Source organism: Camponotus vicinus, unplaced genomic scaffold (assembly GCF_025532165.1).
Source record: "Camponotus vicinus isolate PSW18456_S1 unplaced genomic scaffold, iyCamVici1.0 SCAF_10, whole genome shotgun sequence".
Taxonomy (NCBI): domain Eukaryota; kingdom Metazoa; phylum Arthropoda; class Insecta; order Hymenoptera; family Formicidae; genus Camponotus; species Camponotus vicinus.
Window position 1 is genome coordinate 17,797,005 of NW_028141946.1, and position 20,039 is coordinate 17,817,043.

The following is a 20,039-nucleotide window of genomic DNA, read 5'->3' on the forward strand; positions in this document are numbered from 1 at the left end:
TTCCAACCGATGCCTTCGCTATTTCGATCCGAGAAGATCAATAAAACAGCCCAGCAAACATCAAATAACAGTTATATAAATGTTACTTGGTGTTTAATTCCGCTGAAGAAACATGAGAATCCCATATGAAATGACAAGATGATACCTTGATCAGTCGGATCGCGAACGGCAGCCTTGCAGAGCTCGATTCGAGCGGAATGCAAGGGCACGTATCGATCCTGGGCGCTGCCGCATAGCAAAACGTGCTTGAACTTTTGCAGATTGCTCTTCTGGCTCAAGCGGAACATGAAGGAGCGTCTCACGTCCGGCGAGTCCTTCATGGCTAGTTGCAGCAGCGATCCGGACTTCTTCCATTTCTGCATGAACCACATACCTGGCGAAAGAATTATCATCAGGATCAGTGTTCTCGAGGAATGCTCTCATTATCATGTAAACTTACCCGCGTTCACCAAACCACTCGTGTTGTAGAGAGTGCCTAAATGGGGTCCACTCAAGCTGAGGAAGGTGTGCAGACGAGACAGAAGCGGGCGCAACTGCGGTCGCGTCAGGGCGCTACGGATGATTATGGTCCCAAGGGAATGCCCGATGAAGCTCACCTTCGTCGGATTCAGGCCCGACGATTCAATGTGATAGAGGATTTCAGCCACCAAACGGTCGGTCATCGTCTCAAAGTCGGAGAAGGTGTCGCCCTTTCAAGTGATATACATGACAATTTGATATACTCTTGATTGCGGCCTTCAACTTTATCGAGAAGATTCAAAGATCTTTCGAATAAAGTTCCAAAATTTATACATTTATTTATTCACTTATTGACCAGAATAAAATAGAGAAATAATCTCACATGATGCTTCGAATATCACTTGTATATAAGTTACCTGATTTCTTTCGGACATGAGAAAATCCAGGTGCGACCCGGGCAGACCCAATTCCAAGTACGTCTTGACGAGACGGAGGTCGGCGGCGTTGCCGTCGAGGCCGTGGACGCATATGATGAGATGCGCACCCTCCGGCGAGAAGAGCCGATACTCGTCGCTGATGTGGAAGTACGGCAGAGTCGAGGCCAGGGTCGGATAATCACTAAGAGGCACATTCGATCTTAATGATTGAACCGACGGCGAGGAGTTCAGGAGATCACCGTATCCGAGGGAATGGGCACGTTTATGCAAACGCAACTGTGCTTCCTCGCGCTCTCTAGAGGGTAGTAAGGTAGACAGAGAAGAGAACTTAACTACAAACGGAAAGATACAGACGAAACGACGTGGAAGCGAAACGCAAAACAGCACCTAGCGAAAATGAAATCGCGAGGATCATGTCACATCGACAAACAATTCATAAAAAAAAAAGAAGAAAAAACACCACTGAAGGGTAATCATGATTTTGACAAATTAAATCTCAGCAGAAATTGCTTTTAAAGATGAGTCAATTACAATTAGTTTTTTAAAATAATTTAAGCATCATTTTTCAAGCACGTTTCCAGCTTAATTTGATTAATCAAAGGTATCAAACTAGGTTAAACAATCTCTTCAGTCTCATGAGTTATTCAGCAGGGTGCATTTTTCTTAAAACTTTGAATTAAAGTAAAAGTAAAACAAAGTGTTGTAAACAGGAAGCAGTTCTAAACGGGAGATGGCTGACACTCGTGGGAACTCGACACGCACCTGTAGATTTTGCCCGAGAAGCTCATCTGTCGCTTGAACTCCTCCTTGCACTTTTTGAAGTTGATAAAGTCGTCTTGCGTGGACTGCAATAACTCCTTTCCCTCCTGATAACAGTCCAAGCAGATATCCCTGGCGCCGTAGACGTTCTCTCGATCTCGGTTCCGTTGCGGGCTGCAGGGCGCCGTCTTGTTCTGCTTCGGGCTCCTAGTCTGCTTCACCGTCTCGTACACGTGGTAAAGTGGGTTGTCGATTGGCGCCGGCGGATCGCGAAACTCCTCGGGCGGCGGCGGCTCGTCCTGGAACATCTTTGGCGGTGGTAGCCGCACCTCCTCGTATGAATGCTCTTCCACGTTGTCCTTTGCGGTGACGTTGGGGCGATCCTTGCGCGGCACAATCTTTGATAGCTTCTGCCGCAGCTGCTCGCTCGTGAGCTTGGCCTGATTGCGACGCTGTTCCGAGCTGGAAGTATCACCGCTGCTGACCCAACCCGAGCATTCGGACGTGAGGTTGCTCGAGCTCGAGCTCGGCGTGGGGCTGCTGGGCCTGGTGGACGGTGGGCTCAGGAGGTTGGGAATGACCGGCAGATTGTTGCTCAGGCTGTCCTTGCTATCGCGTATCGGCATGCAAGGCAGAGAGACGGCGCTACGTGGCACCACCACCTTGTTCTGGGCCACTGGTACGCTGGCGCATCGCAGCCTCTTCGCATTCGGCGGTGGCACTCCGACGCTCGTCGACGTGTCTGATGGTGTCGTGCCATTCGTCGTCGGCGCCTCCATGGGCGATTTTATGGGTTCCATCTGAGCGGCAAGAAGAATTATTACAATATATAAAATTGGATATAAAATTATGTTGTACAATTTATGTTTCCACATTACATTTTTGGGATCCTACCTTCAGGATAATTTTATTGTTGTTCTCTACTTCGAGGACATTTGTGGCAGGCGCCGAAGGGGGATGACGGTACTTGGGCAACGGGGCGACAGCGGGATCCTGATACGCCGGTGGTGGCGGTGCTGGCTTCCTGTTTCTGTGACTGCACTTTCTATCACTTTTGCGACCGCTCTCTTCTACTGGGTGGTCTGTGTCGAGAACGGGTGCGGAATGCGGTCGCCTGCCGTGCTTGTCTCTCCTTCTCTCGACGCGAGACTCTCTCTTTGGCTCCGGCTTCGTGGCTATCACCTCGTAGATTGGCTCCTGAGATGTCTCCGCGCCCTTCTTCTCACGTCGTTGCTTCTCCTCGCTGTAATTCTGGTTTATACCGTTGCGGGACGACTTGACCGGTCGCTCGGCTCTTCTACGGGTCGGTCGATCCCGTCGAAAGTCGCAGCATTCGTTGCGCTCTACAGCGTCGAGCAGCCGTTCCGTACTCTTTGGCCTCTTTGGCTTGCCCGTCTCTTCGCGTGCTCTTCCACTGGTGCTGCCGTTTGTGCGATAGAAGAACGAGTCCGTGGTCTTTGCGTAAATATTCGATCGCTTGTTCAGGGAATCCGCCAGATGCGAATGGCTACCGGTCAGCGCGCTGCCATTCATGGAGTCTGGTATTTCCGGGCGACTTCTATGCGTCATCGATGTCTTGCCGAGTGTGTGATACCTACGTGTCTCGATACCGTTCGCTTGACTGTACTTGCCGCCCGTCTGATGTCCAAACTTTCTGGAATTTCCTCGGTAGGTGACTCTGTCCAACGTCGCCGTATGCAGTGGTTGAGGCTCTTTTAAGAAGCTGTCGCCGTTTACGTTCGCCTTGGCTGATAGAAAGCTACTACTTTGGTCGTTTGTGGTCGTTGGCAACGGTTGGCGTGTTCCCAGGCGATGACTTCGCGGCTCCAGTCGTATTCTTCTAGTATCCAGGGAATGATAATCTATGCGGGAAAAGATAGATCGATCCATTATCATGCAAAATTTTCACCTTTTAATTTTTTTTATTCACATTATTTTCAATCAATATTCCTCAAAAAACATTATACTCTACCTTCCACCATATTCGTCGACTTGCTCTCCAAGCAATCGGGCAACTGACTGAGGTCCAAGGCGCCCATGCAGGTCGGCACTGTGAGATTCTGATCGCAAGACTTGGACGACGGTCGATAACCGGGCAGATGTCCGCCAGGCGGCAACTCGGGAAACATCGCCGCCAGCAGCGAGGTGATGGAAGTGGAGTGATAGTCGGACTGCTGTTGCTGCTGCCGATTCGGCACCAACATCTGCGTGGATTTGGCGCGAGGCAGGGGGATCACCGGTGTGGAGCCGAGGGATGGATTCGGCGCGGAACAGGCCTGTTGACCCGAGGGCGGGAAGAGGGTGCTACTGGACGGCACTGTCGATCTGGGCTTCCCTCTCGAGGGCACCGTCGCGGGTGGCGTGACGTTGCGACCGCCGCCGCGCTGCCCCCGGGGGAATAGCTGGGTCGACACGGACCTGGGCAGAGTCTTTGGCGACGTTCTGGGCTGTAAAGGTGCCGCCAGTTCGGGACCCAGCTGATCGAGAGACTTGCTATGCCTCGCCGGAAGCGTGGAAGGCGTCAGCATCAGACGAGCCTGGATCGATCCGATGTCCTGCGCCGCACCTTCGCTTCTAGGTGACCAGATGCCCAAGGAGCGTGACTCCAGGATCGCCGCTATTCCGCAACTGCAGTCGTCCATGCTGGGAACTGAAAAGAATATTAAAAAATAAAATTTTTTAATTTGCCATAATTTAAATACACTGGGCTGATCTGAAGCCGATAATATTGTAGCGAATAATCATATTGCGGCAAACTTACCGCTGTTTCTGTGCCTTTGCTGCATGTCAGCGTACTGATCCTCAAAGATCAAAGGCAACGAGTGAAGATCGCCGTCCAGCTCCGGACAATGGACAGGTAACGGTGGCAAGGATGCGAGGTAGCGCGATCTCCGTGCAGCCTCGCTCACCGCTTGATAAGACTGATAATTCGCGTCGTAACAGCCCGCTGCCGATGTTCTCGGATTCTCTAACACGAAGAAACCCTCCGCGAATCGCTTTACCTGAAAATCAGTCGCGGATAAATATTGTAAAGTGTTATAAAAAAATTTTAATCGTCACATCTTAATATTTTATAAATCTTCCTTTACTCTCAACTGATGATGAACCCGTGCTAGATGCTGATGAATCGCTTCTCGGCCGGAGAACGCTTCGAGAAAATGCTGCCAAAGGACGATATTTTGCGCGCAGAGCTGGGCTATGTCGGCCTCCTCAGTGTCCATCAACTGCCAAAGACCAATATTTGAAGAGTGTGTTGCGAAGAAATTAAAAGCGCGAGGAAGACGTACCTTCGTGATCTCCTTGTGCGTGTTCTGCGCGAGTTCGAGCGCCCTTTGTTGCCAGGAGGGAAGCAGCCGCGCCAAGTCGGACAAGTCGTTGAGCAAAGACTCCCTCGAGGCCAGAAGCAGCCTTGTGACCTCTTGCTGAACCAGTCTCGCGTGCTGTATCCTCGTTCCCGATCCGACGCATCTCGTGGTAGTCTCCTGAAATCAGATTTGGATTTATTAGATCATGACCATGTCCGTTTGATGAGCGATTTTCAGCAGACTCACAATGTTTCCGAAAGTCGTCGTGTTGTTGTCGCCATTCGCCGCGGGTTGCTTAAACTGTAGCCAGGGCTTTCCGCCTCGTGGTGCGCTGCAATTGTAATTATAGAATATATTTATAGACGTAATTAATTTTTACGACAAATGTAATCAATCGAAAATTCATTTATCTCTATTTATCGCAAAGGGATAACTATGTTACTCTATCCAGACATTTTTCATGCAAAAAAGTAGATTACATCCTTTACTTTTACGTGATTTTTAAAAACTGTAAAGTTGATACAAAAATGTAACTGTATAATTCATGGATGAAAATCTAGTTGGTTGAGGAATTCAAAAGTTGAGATAAGGGTAATAAATTGTGCGACTACTTGTGCGAGAAGTTTAGCCGGTTCTGAGCTTGTTTAAAGTACCAAGAACTCACCAGCTCTGCACTACGTGCAGTATGCTCTTCCTACTTTCGTCGAGGTGAAAAGACGCGACCATAAAACAGAAAGAGGGGCTCTCGTGAGGGACAACGTTGATTATACACGAGCAGAGTATTTAAAGAGTCACCGAAATGTGAGCGTGATACTGACTTGATGTAAGGCTGATGAAGTGCCACGAGACAGGCGTGGATCGTGATAGACACCGCGGCTAGGTGAAAGTAATCGAAGAGCACCGGCAGGTGGTAGTGAAGGCCCTTCGTGGGTGTAAAGTTCAGCTGCAGCGCCCTGAAAAGAAACCATCTGTCAAACCTCCTTAAATCGATCGCTCGGTCAAAGTGGCTATCGATCAGTCCGGCGCGATTTCGAATAAACATTCAACAGAGATATCCAGTAGATGTCTAAAGGATGTTTGGACGCTTCTGCGACGAGTATTGCAAAATTGTGTTGCCCGAGGTAATTTTCTTCAACGTCGTTACCGCGAATCTATTTTATCGAGTCTGCCCGAAGGAAATCAACTTTGAGACCTGACGGAAGAGTCACTTAGGAACGCAATTATGATACTCGCAAGGAGCTTGGGCAAATCCAATTTACATCGGCGATATTAGAATTGCTCGTGTCGTGTCTATGAAACAAACAAGAGGTGTTCAACTCTTTAAAACGTCAAAGATTAGCAACATTATCTCTTATAAATATTATAAATACATGTCTCATCAAGCGAGTTGGACAAAAATTGCTTCCGTTCCGTGTTTTAATAGACAAATATTGCCCAATTATCTACCCTTTGCCAAGTAATAGGAGCAGTCTGACTTAATTTCCTCTACCTTCCTTAATCTCAGACTTACCGTTTATTTATCGTTTACTTAATAATGATTCGCAGGTGCAGGAGAGATAAAAATTGCGCGGTCGGCCGTTTGCTCAGATTGTTCGTGGTCCGCCCTTTGCGTGTCTCCGCTATCAGGGGAGAAGAATGGGCGAGGAAGAAGGGGAGGAGGAGAGGATAATTTACGCCGACGACCGTGTTAGACCTGGCAAGAGTTTCGCTCACCTCGAGGACACGCAAGCCATGTTGCCCGGCTGCGTCGGCTCGCTGAACCATAGCTCGACACCAAGATTGAAGTGGGTGCGCGACAGGGCCTCCTCGATCTTGTGACTGTGCACGAGTACATGCGCCCGGAACAGCACGGAAGTGCCGAGTGTCACCTCCTCGTTCCTGTACAGGATCTGAAAGCGCTTACTCGTGCCCGGCGCCTCCAGGGAATCTGCAACACAAATTCGCGAGTCGAGTTTTTCGTCCCCGGGATACGATCGCTACGCGATCGATCGGAATAAAGGAGCCTGGCGCGAGTACTTTTGCGTGATACGACTGAGAACTTTGCTCTCGCGTGAGGAATAGAAATGTCAAAACTGTCAGAAAATCCGCCTTTAACCCCTTCACTATCAGTGACCCCTATAGGGGTCAAAAAAATTCGTGCCACTTTTGCTTCATGACCCCTATAGGAACATCTTGAAAAAAACATGTTATTACTATTACGATTTGATTGTCCTTGGGTATTTTAAGGTTTCTGAGGTCGCTGAATTCGAATCTGAAATCAGAATTTCGAACTTCAAAATGGCGGATCAAAATTCAAAATAATTTTGGGTTTGAATAAAAATGGGTTTCTTATCGTTTTTGGGGTTGTCGAATTCGAATCTAATATCAGATTTTCCAGATTAAAAATTGCAAATTTAACGGAGTCAATAACCGCCACGTCCTCGATTCGTGACTCTGGGTTCGGCAGAGAGCGGGATTTAAAAATAATTGAAGAGAGAAATATACAACCTTTATGTATGTCAACTATTTGTTCGAACTTTGGTCCGCCATATTGGATTTGCCATTTTCAATTTGGAAAATCTGATATTAGGTTTGGATTTTGCAACCCCAAAAATGATACACATTTTTATTGAAATCCAAAATTATTTTGAATTTTGATCTGCCATATTGGATTCACCATTTTGAATTTTGTAATTCTGGCTTCAGATTCGGATTCGGCGACCTCAATAATATTTATACTGACGTATTCATGCAATTTTAAAAACTTTTTTCTTCAACACACTTTTGGCACGGAAAGTTTCTTTTCGCTTGACAGTGAAGGGGTTAATATATGTATAAAATATTTAATATGTAAAAAATGATGTATAATTTTCCTCATATTTTGAGACGTTAAAGATCTTGATTATCGAAAGGTACTTACGATTTCGCGGTTGATTGACCTCCACCTTAACCGGCAGCTTCGGCGATACTCTGAGAGCAGTTCGGATCTGATAGTACCTGCGGAACAAACAAGACTCGTTATCGATGGGCGATCTCTCTCTGGAAAAATCGCGACTGCGAGGCATTTCTCGAGGGTTAATCTCACCCGCGCTGGAAGAGGTCAACATTGTAGAACTTGCAGAGCTCGAGAGAGAACTCGAGGGTGGCCTGTAGATCGCTCATCTCGATCCTCGCGAATGGAAGGAGCCACCCCCGTCCCGCGCTACCCCTGGCACAACCACTAATCGCACGAAGACCAGTCTCGCTCAACGCGATGACTCGCGAGCAGAAAATCTTTAGGGCCTTGCCGAACCTCCCGACTCGCTCCTGCCATCCTGAGGAGGGATTTCAGCGCCGGAGGTTCTCTAGAATATTTGACAAAGGACTTATAGCTGGAATAGAAGATTTGCGAGTAAAAAATATACACGAAATGAAATGCGCATATTTTAAGAAGGAGATTAGAACAAGTAAAGCTTCATATCGTTGCCAGCTAAGATTACGCGACGAAAATAGTTTCGAATAAAGTACGCGATTTCGAGTCACATGAATATTTCAATCTTCCGCGCTTTAATATTGATACGAAGCTAGTGGTCGCAAAATATTTGATGGCACCTTATTGTCGAGGACAACGCGGAAGGCGCTCTTCATATTTCAAGACGTACGCTAGGAGGGCCATAACCGTCTCGTTAAAGTTTCATCGTTACACCTTACGCGATACTATTCGTCGTCTCGCGACGACGAAAACGGAAGCGTGCTTCGTCTGCGTTTGCGGCAAATAAATCGGCGCCTCATCCGACTCGAGAGCCAAATTTAACAAACTTGGGGACAAACTTAGCCGGCACCCGGTTAATTAAACTCTCTAAACAAGACGCAGATGCTTAATTATAACGCAAGACTCTGTTTATACGACGATAGATGTTCGTGAAAGAACAACGACCGGATGTGTGAACGTGCATGCTCGATAATGCATGGAGGATGCAGCAGAAGGATTTAAATAAGCTCTTCTTTTTGCATGTACGAATCGATATACCGAAGGCCAGTGCGCGCAGCCTACAGCTTTGACGTGTTGTACGTGTTGCCCGTAATCGTGGAAAGTATTTCACGGCGATCTGCGTTTCACTGTCAAGGACGGTCAGAAGCGTGCACGCGAGCGCAATTATCCTCGTCCAGCTCCCTGCTTCGTCAAGCTCTAAGGATCAATGGCCTATTCGCGGTGCAGCTTGATTTTCTTAAAGCGAGAGAAAGTGCCAGTCAATCTTTTCAGCAAAGATTTCACGAAGCCTTCAATCGCGAAATTATAAAAAATAAATTATTTAAGATGAATTATAACAAATAAATTATTTAAGATGAAGATTAATAAAATATATGTGCTTTTCGATCCTGTTTTTCTTTTTTTGATAAAAATGTCCTGTTTTTAACGGCATTCATTTCACGCTTGTCAAAATGGGTAGGAATAAAATGGATATTTTATCGGAAATGATATTCTATTCCCTATAATATTTTTGCTAAAATGTCAGCTTCAAGTTCGCTAATGCTTCGGCCATTAAACAAAATTCCTAAAATGTCTCACATCATTTTCGTATATATCGACTATACATTTTTCATATATTTATCTCTCTTATCATAAACTACGCTTACCCTCTATCGAGCGGGCACTTTTATTATTTTGTTTCTCCCTCGGTTTAAAAATACGTTGCAGTTTAATGCCTTTGGTACTGACACGAGCATGATAAGAAAAACCATGTATTAAAAAGTGACATTGTAATATATGTGATACATTCTTAATGCATATATAACTGACGTAATTGACGCTATTAATCCAATCTAAATTAATCAAAAAAGTTTTTCTTAAATTATCTTAATATCGCTAGTAGAATAATCAAAGGATCATTAAAAAATATATATAATCGACCAAAACTAGCCAAAATTCTTGTTTATTTATTAAAAATTATTAAAAAATATATATAATCGACCAAAACTAGCCAAAATTCTTGTTTATTTATTAAAAATTTTTTAGTAATTTTTAATAAATAAACAAGAACTTTGGCTAGTTTTGATCGATTATATATATTTTTTAATGATCCTAAATTAATCAATTATTTAAAAAAAATGCTATCTCGTTTTTGCACGAAATTTCTATAAATAAATAAAGATACATTAATCGGAGGAATAATAATCCCAAGATTCTGACAGAGATTCGTATAATTTGAGTCCATTATGAATATCATATCATATATTCTTATTGCTCTTTATGAATTATACATGAGCGATTGTGTTTCAACGCGACACGGGAAGCCTGGATTGCGCTTAGGGGAAAAGTTTCTTAATTTACGCTCGTCGATACTTTCAAGGGCGATATATTTTCTCGGCGGTGCACGCGACGATGCTCACGATGCCGGAAAACGCTTCTTGGCGAACGCACTCCACTGCCAAGGCTGTTCAAAGGCTGCGTAAGCTCGACCGCCTCTTTCCGTCGCTTTTAAAATAAGAAGATGGGCGACAACCCTCTTGGAACAGTAGTCGACACCGACTCTCTTTGCAGCCTTCTTTTTTACACGCGAGCAAAAACAAAAGAGTACCGTGACATAGATCCGCATTTGTCTGTGTATAAATAAATGCCTGAAAAATCGAGAGCTCCCTCCACAAATTTCGGGCGCAAAAGTATTTTTATAAAATTAAATTTTAATAAATTAATTTATATTAAATATAAATTAATTTATATAAATATAAATTAATATAAATTTAATTTAAATTAATTTAATATAAATTAATTTTATAAAATTTATAAATGTTATAATTTTATTAAAATTCGCAAATTATTAATAAAGGTTATTTTTTTATATTTAATCTCGTTCGAATATCGAGAGAATTTTCAACGACTAGATGATTACGCTATCGCGTGAAGATAATTGTACGTTCTCAGACTCTCGTGTAGCCGATTTTAACGAGCGTGATTAATATCGCGATCTCTCTAATCGTTGTTCGCGTCACTGCCAAGGTCGCTCGAAGGCCGGCGTAGCCCGGAAGCCAGCTTTTCCAGAGCGTTTATTCACCCGGTGCGAAGATCAACGACCTGGTTTCGGGCTTGGATAATTTCCGCATTACATGATAGTAACTCATAATCCGAAAATTCGCATATTCGAATATCTCCTCGTACGATTTACTAGAGTTATACTTAATTGTCAGAAATAAATCCTCGAGCTCTTGCGTCAATTTTTCTAAAAATAAACTCCAATAAAAACTGCGAGCTACCGCTTGGAATAGTTAACCGTAACAAGAAAGCAAAAAGTGTAGTCCGAGAACTATCATCCGCTGAAATGCGGAAAAGTTCGTTATTCCTTTTCCTATAAACCGCAGAAGCCCGCGGGTTATTTCCAGAGTAGTTGAAGCAAAGTCCGTGTAATAATTTAAAGGGACGGATTTTTCTTAAGTCGGGTGACACTTGCAGGAGAAGAGGAAGAAGAAGAAGGGAGAAACGAACGCCAGCAGGCGACGCTGCGACTCTGCCACTTTTAACTTGGTCCTCCATAATCCGTGGTTACGTGTACATGTGTGTAACCGGTGAAAAATAACCGGACGACATTGAGCATTCCGCGGATGTTTCTGGATTCTTTCTATTCCGAGCGATGTCTATCTTTAAATAATATTGCGAGGAAATGTTGAGCGCGATTAAAGTTAATACATAGAATGCATCTCGCTGTATTTCCTTAAAAATTAAAAAAAAAAAAAATTATTTTCATCATTATTATTCTTTTGAATTTTTATTATCCCAAAAAGTTATATTTAGACAAATCTTTAGTCTACATATAACATTTTATTTTTATAATATAATTTATTTAATTTGTACAATTTACTTATAATTTATTTATTATAATTTTAATGAATTGAAAAATTATATTAAAAAATAAAAAAATACATATGATTCTTTTCTATGGTGTTTTGTATAATGTTTAATAAGTTAATATAATTTTGAATTTATTTCTATAACATAATTTTTGCAAACTTTAAAATTATATCATAAGGAAAAAACTACGAGTTGCTGCGTCTCTTACAAAAAAAACGATTCTTATATATTCCACATTATTATACGTCATACTTTGATGCTTTTCGCATTACTAACGAGCAACATCTCGTTTTCTATACAAAGTGAGTTTCAAGTACGACTGTCTGTCGTTTTGATGGGTTTTATAAGTCGCATGCATTTCATTTGATTTATACACACACTGTTCTTCAAGCGGCACTCTGCAGATGTGAATAAAGTTCTGATATAATATAGTTATTGTTTTTTTTGTATATATTTCTTATTTTCACTTTATTTTAAAAAACGATGCGTATGAAGAAATGTATGCCCATTTTCATAAAATAAAGAAACATATATATTTATATATTTGAAACACACATTACTCCAACAATTGCATTAATATTAAAAAATGAATAGAATTACGTTTACAATATTAAAAATAATATCAACACTTAAAATGTAAAAAAAATATATATAAGAATCTTAATAAGATATTAATGGAAAATTAAAAAAACTATAACAAATTGAAAATAAATCACGTTGCAATCGACCTGACGTTAAATAATTGCATACTAGAAAAATTGTGCGATAAAATCAAACACGAAAGATTGCTTGAAAAAAGATTTGAGAAATAATAAATAAGATTTAATTAAATCGGAAGCTCGATCGAACTCGCAATTCCAATCGTTCTATCAACGCGTGTTTTCTCAGTAACTTACGACGGAATAAAATCATGTGCAACACCGAGTGCATTTCGGTCGCACGAGGATTAATCGCTCGCACTCTTGCTTCGTGTGTACTGCTGCCGGTGATATTTCTAGCCCTGAGGCCGACGCACCGTGGCCCAGTTTAACGGCTCTAGGCGACGCCGGCCTACATCGACCGATGCGTATTTACGTACATGAAGGAAGATATACGATGCGAAAATGCGAGAGAGAAAGAGAGAGAGAGAAAAGAGAGAAATAAGAAATTTGCATGTATAAAAATCAAGCCAGGAAGCGACTCGGGCTCTTGTTGCAATCCCTGGCTTATCATATTTTCCGTTACTTCCACAAAAGAAATTCCATTATCACTTTGTTGCTGTTTATCTTTTTTTTTGCCCGATATTAAGCCTCCATTTCTGTTATTTACTTTATTCAAATCTTTAGGATTAAAACGATCCATCGTGTTACACAATTTACGAGAAATGAACAGAATTTCCCTTGATATTTTACTCGAAGAAGAAAAGAGATTCCAACCTTATCAAAGAAATAAGTGTATCTTACATTTCTCGATCCTTTGTAAAAATAAAAATTTTCTCCCCTTCCAAATTAATTTGCTTAGAAAAACAGGAGAAAATTGGAAATATTTACATTTTTGTGTACTCTTGATACTTTGCTACCGGTGAGAGTTTAAACTACTGGAAGCTTAATTTTCCTCTTCTCTCGTACCTACATAACTTTGCTTTCGAATTTAACGAGTACAACTTATAATTTAATTTAGTCACGAGACTGAATTCTTCCGGTAAAGTTGCTCTTCGATAAACGAGAGGGTGGAAAAAGGCGAAATTAATACTGGAAAATGGAGACATGCGATATCCATAACGGAATAAAGTCTCTCGCGTATTAACATTAATTATTGTGTAACATTTTACCGGAGAACGATCTTCCTCGTATAAAATTGATTTTCTTGCCGATAGACTTTGTAGGTTAAATTAAATATACGGAACTATAAATATACCGACGAGCATTATTATTTCTTGTATACCAAAGGTTCCTTCTATAACCGCGTAAGAAATGTGGAATTATAGAACATTTTTTTCTCCTCGGAGAAAAAAAAGGAGAGAGATGATGCGCGAGTGAAATGTAAAAAAATATCTTGCAACTTTTGATTTAATGTAAGTCGGAAAATCTCCGTCTTCAAAGCGCGTGTTCTGAAAAGAGGAGTAATTTAAAAAAATTACTGTATCGTGAAAAACACGCAGACAGCGTACAAATCCATCTTTTACAGCCCCGTCTTTACTTTCTTTCACTCCTATTCATTTTTAGAATCCCACAGATAACTACAAATCCACTCCGTCAACAACTTTTCACCGGATGAGTATCAAAGCAGCTTTTTCTGCGATGTGTAATCATCGGGACGCCATCGCGACACGCAGAGAGGACGCGAATAGCGACACATAATTAAGCAGTTTATTTTAAAACCAGCATCAAAATAAAATCCGAGATGCAAAATGTGTCACAGCAGCATCTATTTATATCTATTTTGTTATATTCCGTTGAAAAATACAATACACTATATCGTGATTGTAAAAAAATTTAATATGTTAATCATAACACATTTAATTTACTTAATTTATTTAATCTGCTTGCTACGATATAACAAAAAAAATCCTTTGAAAAATTTTTTAAATTTGATTTATTAGAGGATAAACAATCTGTTTATAACCACATTCCTGTAATTTATTTTAGCCTCTCAATATCCTTATTATATCGTAATTTCCAGCAACGCTTCCTCCAAGATTCGCAGTCGTCTGTAAAGTAATCGCTCTTTGAACTCCGCGCGAGTGGTTGGGAAAATTGAACAGTTTCTTGTTGCGAATGATTGAGCGACCTTGAAACGTCATCAGGGACTTATTTAGCCGATTATCGTTCGATCATAAAATCGCGCGCGCGGTTGAAGTGAAAAAAACCGGAAGCGTGAATCACTCGGGATCGCCCTTCTCTGACCAGCGACAGAGGAAACAGGCTCTAACGAGGAAGATTGAAATTTTCGTATCGATTAGTCCGTCGTTTCGCGACGAATTTCCATACCGCGCGAACCCTTCCCGGGTCGTCTACCTATCGGTCGACCGCCGCCCCTTTGGTCAGACTGGCACACGCGTTTTCTACTTTGCGATTTTATGTAATCGCACATTCCGTCCCACTTTAAAATATAAATCTTCATTTAAGTGTGTAAGTACATGAAATAAATTTTTTTTATAACAAAAAAGAAGAAATAAATTATCCAAATTGTTCAACGAAAGAAATTAAATTATTTTCAGAAATTATTAATAAGATTAAAAAATTATTAATAAAATTATTATTAAATATTAACAGAAATTATTAATAAAATTATTATTAAGATTATTTTCATGTATTTTTTCGGAGAATAAAACTTGAAAAATACCGATGCAAAAATTTGACGAAAAATCCTTAAAATAATTTAAAATTCTAGTATCTATCCTTCGATCAAATTTACAGCCAGCTTTCTCCTAGAAAATAATTTTTTTAAATTTTAAACGAGAATAATACATGTATATGTTATGCATCCAAAAAATTATTTATATTTACTTGTTCATTTCATTTATTCAGAAATTCCTGAAATACTTTTATCTCCCTTCGTTCTGCAAACGATCGATCGCCTCGGTTACGAGGCGCACGAGACTCGATCGTAAAAACGAAACCGGGAGATTCACCGAGTTTCGTGACTCCGCAGAAAATGGGAAATTAATCATTTTGTCGCGGGAAGGTAGATCGAACGAGAACCTCGATCGTGCCAGTCCCCTTTCTCCCCCTTTCGTGCGACGTTTCTGAATCTCTCCCACGTCTTTGACCCTTTTCGTCGGTCGTTTCCCTCGGAGCGCTTAACCCCCGACCTTTTTCGATTCGGTGGCTCGTATTTAGTCAGCGTCCCGTGTATATACGTCCTTGTATTATTAAATTCCGTTTCTCGATAGGTTCATGCTTTCCGGACGCGAGCCCGGGCTTCGAAAGTTCAAAGCGAAAGGTGAATGAGTAATTCAGCAAGTTTCCAACGACTCTTATTGAACGAGATTGGAACTCGGAGACTGTCCTATACGATGCACTTACGCTAGAGTTTTCCACACCACTTCGCTAGCTTCTCTATCCTCGACATCGCGTACAAACGCGAAAGCAATCTTGTATGAATAATATCGCGTGCCATTTACGTAAGTTATTCTTCAGCCGATCCTTTTCATCTCCGTCATTTATTATTAAATAATTATTCACGTGATTTGCTGTATAATTTTTGCAAAAGTGTAAATAATATCATTTAAATAATTACACTGGTGTACAAAAAGAAAGTAAAAGGTTTCCTTCTTCTTTATAAAATTAATCAATTCTTATTAAAAATGAGACAAGAAAAGAGAATATGACATTACAATATAAAGTAAAATATTTAATTTAGTAAGCTTTACAGGAGAATTTAATATTAAGACTTAAACGATGTTTCCTGACCAATTTCCATGTCTTTATCGAGCTCAAGGATATCAACTCTATTATTCCGGTAGAATAGAAACAGGCAAATCGTCTCGACATGATACTGATGTGACTAATGGGATATTTGATGGTCTACTTTTTTTCGATATTCCATAAAAAAAGAAATACAAAAATAATAATTATTAAATATAAAAACATTTCTTTGATAAAAATCAAATATTTCTCTAAATCTTAAAAAAAGCTCCTGAAAATAAGAGCTAATCAAGTGTTTTAAATATTTTTTTTCCTTATATAAAAATCAATAAAAAATATTTATTTTAGAGGTGGAGATATTTTTCAAATTTATCAATGTTTATCAACTTAATTTTCATCAACAAAATTCGAATTATTTTTATAAAAATATTCTTATTGTTTAAGCAAAATTATGTCTAATCCCGATTCGGAGGCGCGACGCTCGCGTATTTTTACCCGGAAACGCCGATATTTATACCCTTCCGACTCAAGTAACTTTGAGGAACAGTTCTACAAAGACGCGAAAGCGCGCCTATACTCTTGCCGATGAATTTTTTATTAGCTCCTCGCGCGCCGCTCTTAAAATAGCGTCGCTATCGCGCTAGATTTGTGCCCCCCGTGCGCCCGCTTTTAAGATATTAAATCGTAGTCTGTCGCTCCTCTCCCGGCGAATCCGCGTGACCTTTAGAGAAAGTAGGCCCGGAGAGGTGGCGAAGAAATTTCGTATAAATGGAAATTTCTTCCCGCGATGGGGATATTCACGTTTTCCCTTTGACCCTCGTCCCCCCTTTCGGCGCGAGACCTGGATATTTGATGGAGCTCCTTGCCCATGGCGTACATAAGCGTTGCAAATTTAAAGATTGACTCGCGGATTGCATCGACGGAATCAATAAATGAGCGTAAAAAAAAGCACGCGACGAATATCTTTGAATTTTTACCGTTTTTTTCCCTCGATAAGTTCATTAAATTATCACGATGACTTTTTGAAATTAAAATCCAACATGAGAGCTGTCGTCGCTAATGAAAACATTTCCATACAATATTCATCCTTTATTGCTATACGCAAAGAAAAAGAGAGTAATTTAGCAGGTAATTAAACAAATTGCGCGAGCGAGAAAGCGTCGCATGACAAGTCATTCCTTTGAAAGCTTTCTGCGTAAAAAGGAGATGCTTGAACGGATGCAACGCGTAGTAAAAATTCAAGCGTTCGATCGAAGGAAATTAAAGTACGGGCTTTTGGAAAAAATTGACGTTTGAAAAAACAAGATCGGTGTATATATAACACGAGTTATATAACATATATATAATATATATATATATAACATATACAGGGTGGCCCACGTAAAGTGTAAAAAAAAAATGTAATTGTTAATTGCAAATTACATTTTTTTCTTTCGAAACAACTATGTATTTTCTTTACACCAATTAATTCCTCTCATTATTTTGTACATAAAAGTATTAAGGTAAGATAATCGAAAAATGAATATTTTACAAGATATTTTACGGTTTATGTAAAATTAAGAAACGATTTCAAGCCTCATAACTCGGAAAGTACTTAATGAAAACTAACTTAATTATAGTGTTTTGGAAAGCTCTCGAGATGAGCTACAAGAATATGCAAAAGCATATAGGGTGTCCTATTTAAAAAGTTGGAGGTAACCTTCACGTGACCTTCAGGTGACTCTTCAAGGTAAAATTAATGGCACCATCTTATGTCCCCCTTGAAACCATACAACTTTTGTCTGAAACATTTTTCTCTAAATTGCTTCGTTTCTGAGATATAAATTTGTAACACTTTACGTGGGCCACCCTGTATATAACATATATATAACACGAGTAAAAAATCGCGCAGCGGCATAAAGGGGGCATTAACCCTCGAAAAAGGCGATCCTCTGCGAATCCTCTCTCATTGACCCACGTCCTCGCTCGCGGGAGTAGCAGTAGTGAGTATTTGGGCAGACGTCTAGACGACTTCCACCCGATGAAGCGTCGTCGTCTAATCGAAGGTACTTCTTATCTCGGCCCGCGACACCAGATCGAACCTTTCTCGAGGTAATCTCGAGATTCGTCGCTCGATTTCCTACCAACAACTTCCCTCCAACGGCATCGGCTTATTGCGGCAATAAATAAATCGCACGAGGAGCTCGTAACCCGCCGGGGAAAAAGAGCTGCAACGAGGCTAACCACCGATCGCCTCGACGATTTACTCGACATTCATGGATTCAATTCGCTGGACATTTACGAACTTCTTCTTCAAACACCATGAATCACAGAGATATTTTATTGTATTATTAATAGAGTAATAATAATTAATTTTATTATTTCGTCAAGTTTCTGATTTTTTCCGATAATAAAATTATATATTATAAAAAAGTAGAATTATCTAATAAAATAATTTCTTATTAATTCTAAAAGAGAGATCTCTAAGAGAGAGAAGGGAGATTTTATATACATATATAAAAGATATAATCTTATGTATTAAAAAAAAAAGAACCGATGCAAAATATATCTCCTGTTCAGAAACAAAATAAATAGACTTCTGTTTTTAAATGTATTATTAATAGAATAATAATAATTAATTTTATCATGTCGTCAAGTTTCTGATTTTCTCCGATAATAAAATTATATAAAAAGTAGAATTATCTAATAAAATAATTTCTTATTGACTCTAAAAGAGAAATCTCTAAAGGAGAGGAGGGAGATTTTATATGAAAGATAAAATCTTATGTATCAAAAAAAAGGAAGCAAAATATATCTTCTGCAGAAACAAAATAAATAGACTTCTGTTTTTAAATGTAATCGATGAAATATAATTGTCATAAAATTCTTAACCGATGCTCGTATTTTTATTTTGAATTAAAACACGAATTATAATAAATAAAAAATTTATGATAAAATTATATCGTACTTAGTTATTTTTAAAAGAAATCAAAAGATGATATTAACAACTCGATATATGAAAATGTCTCGAGTCTAGCATCTATCAATTTAATATTGATCGTCGCGAAAAAATGATTAAGCGATACGTGATAAGATATGAGGGGAAGACAGATGCGAAATCAGCGTCGAGTTTCCTATACAAAGCATCTTGTTCGATTCCTATCGCAAAAACGTTGTTATCCAATGTAATGTAAATTGAAGATGCAAATTGACGGCGGCTGGTTCGTTCACGGAACATCGACGTCGTACCGTATTCGTAGTACGGTAATGCAAAAACCCTCTCATTTGCATTTCGGATTTACATTAGTGTTTGCTGTAAACGTGACTCTAGTGTCCACCGTATACAAAAAAGAAAAAAAAGAAGGAGACGCGCGATGTCGCAAAAAGTGACTTGGTAACAATAGCGTCGCCTCTGCCTGTTCGCTGCGCAAAAATGTGAACTCCCGTCGAGTTAGTGCGATAAAACGTTAAATCCATTTACCTGGTAGCGCTCTCGAGTAGAAATTTTATCATCGCGTATTCTCCTCCCGTGAAATACAGCCCCGGTCAAAAATCTGGAGCGCTTTAATGAATGGCAAGCTAAGCCAATTATAGAGTTCGTAAATTAAAGAAGCGCAATAAATTTTTTATTTGCATTACGATAATTATAAAGTATGTTATTATTAGTAAAAAATCTCTGAAAAATTTTCCCTTAATTTGCGAGGAGATTATAATGAATGTAAATTTCATTTATCACTAATAAATATTAATAAAATTAATGTAATAGATGTAGTATCAATAAATAAAATAATTTGTTGGTATTAAATTAATAAAAATAATAATAATTTTCATTTTACGAATAAATAAGATATTTTCTTTCTATTAAATCATTAATGTATTCAAAAATGGGAAGGAAAAGTTGGATAAACGATTTCTTAAATGAACGAAAATCCTTAGCAAACTAAAAAAT

General features: G+C 40.0%; 1 protein-coding gene across 5 annotated transcripts in view; it reads right to left on the reverse strand.

Moving 5' to 3' along the window:
- The window catches only part of LOC145961155 (protein FAM135A), a 33,478-nt gene that overhangs the window by 5,458 nt on the left and 7,981 nt on the right, over positions 1-20,039 (reverse strand). The window contains exons 2-16 of one of the 5 annotated variants that reach the window (XM_083081055.1): positions 8,025-8,283; positions 7,860-7,936; positions 6,674-6,887; positions 5,779-5,913; positions 5,625-5,654; positions 5,207-5,291; positions 4,943-5,137; positions 4,745-4,879; positions 4,417-4,657; positions 3,628-4,305; positions 2,550-3,517; positions 1,659-2,455; positions 876-1,077; positions 440-689; positions 146-373 (exon numbers count right to left, since the gene is read on the reverse strand). In XM_083081055.1, the coding sequence (XP_082937181.1) occupies positions 146-373; positions 440-689; positions 876-1,077; positions 1,659-2,455; positions 2,550-3,517; positions 3,628-4,305; positions 4,417-4,657; positions 4,745-4,879; positions 4,943-5,137; positions 5,207-5,291; positions 5,625-5,654; positions 5,779-5,913; positions 6,674-6,887; positions 7,860-7,936; positions 8,025-8,101 (4,312 nt within the window). In that variant the 5' untranslated portion in view covers positions 8,102-8,283. Of the gene's footprint in view, positions 1-145; positions 374-439; positions 690-875; positions 1,192-1,658; positions 2,456-2,549; positions 3,518-3,627; positions 4,306-4,416; positions 4,658-4,744; positions 5,138-5,206; positions 5,292-5,624; positions 5,655-5,778; positions 5,914-6,673; positions 6,888-7,859; positions 7,937-8,024; positions 8,389-20,039 lie in introns of those variants that run through there. The other 4 variants (XM_083081053.1, XM_083081051.1, XM_083081054.1 and 1 more) reach the window with 4 other exon arrangements.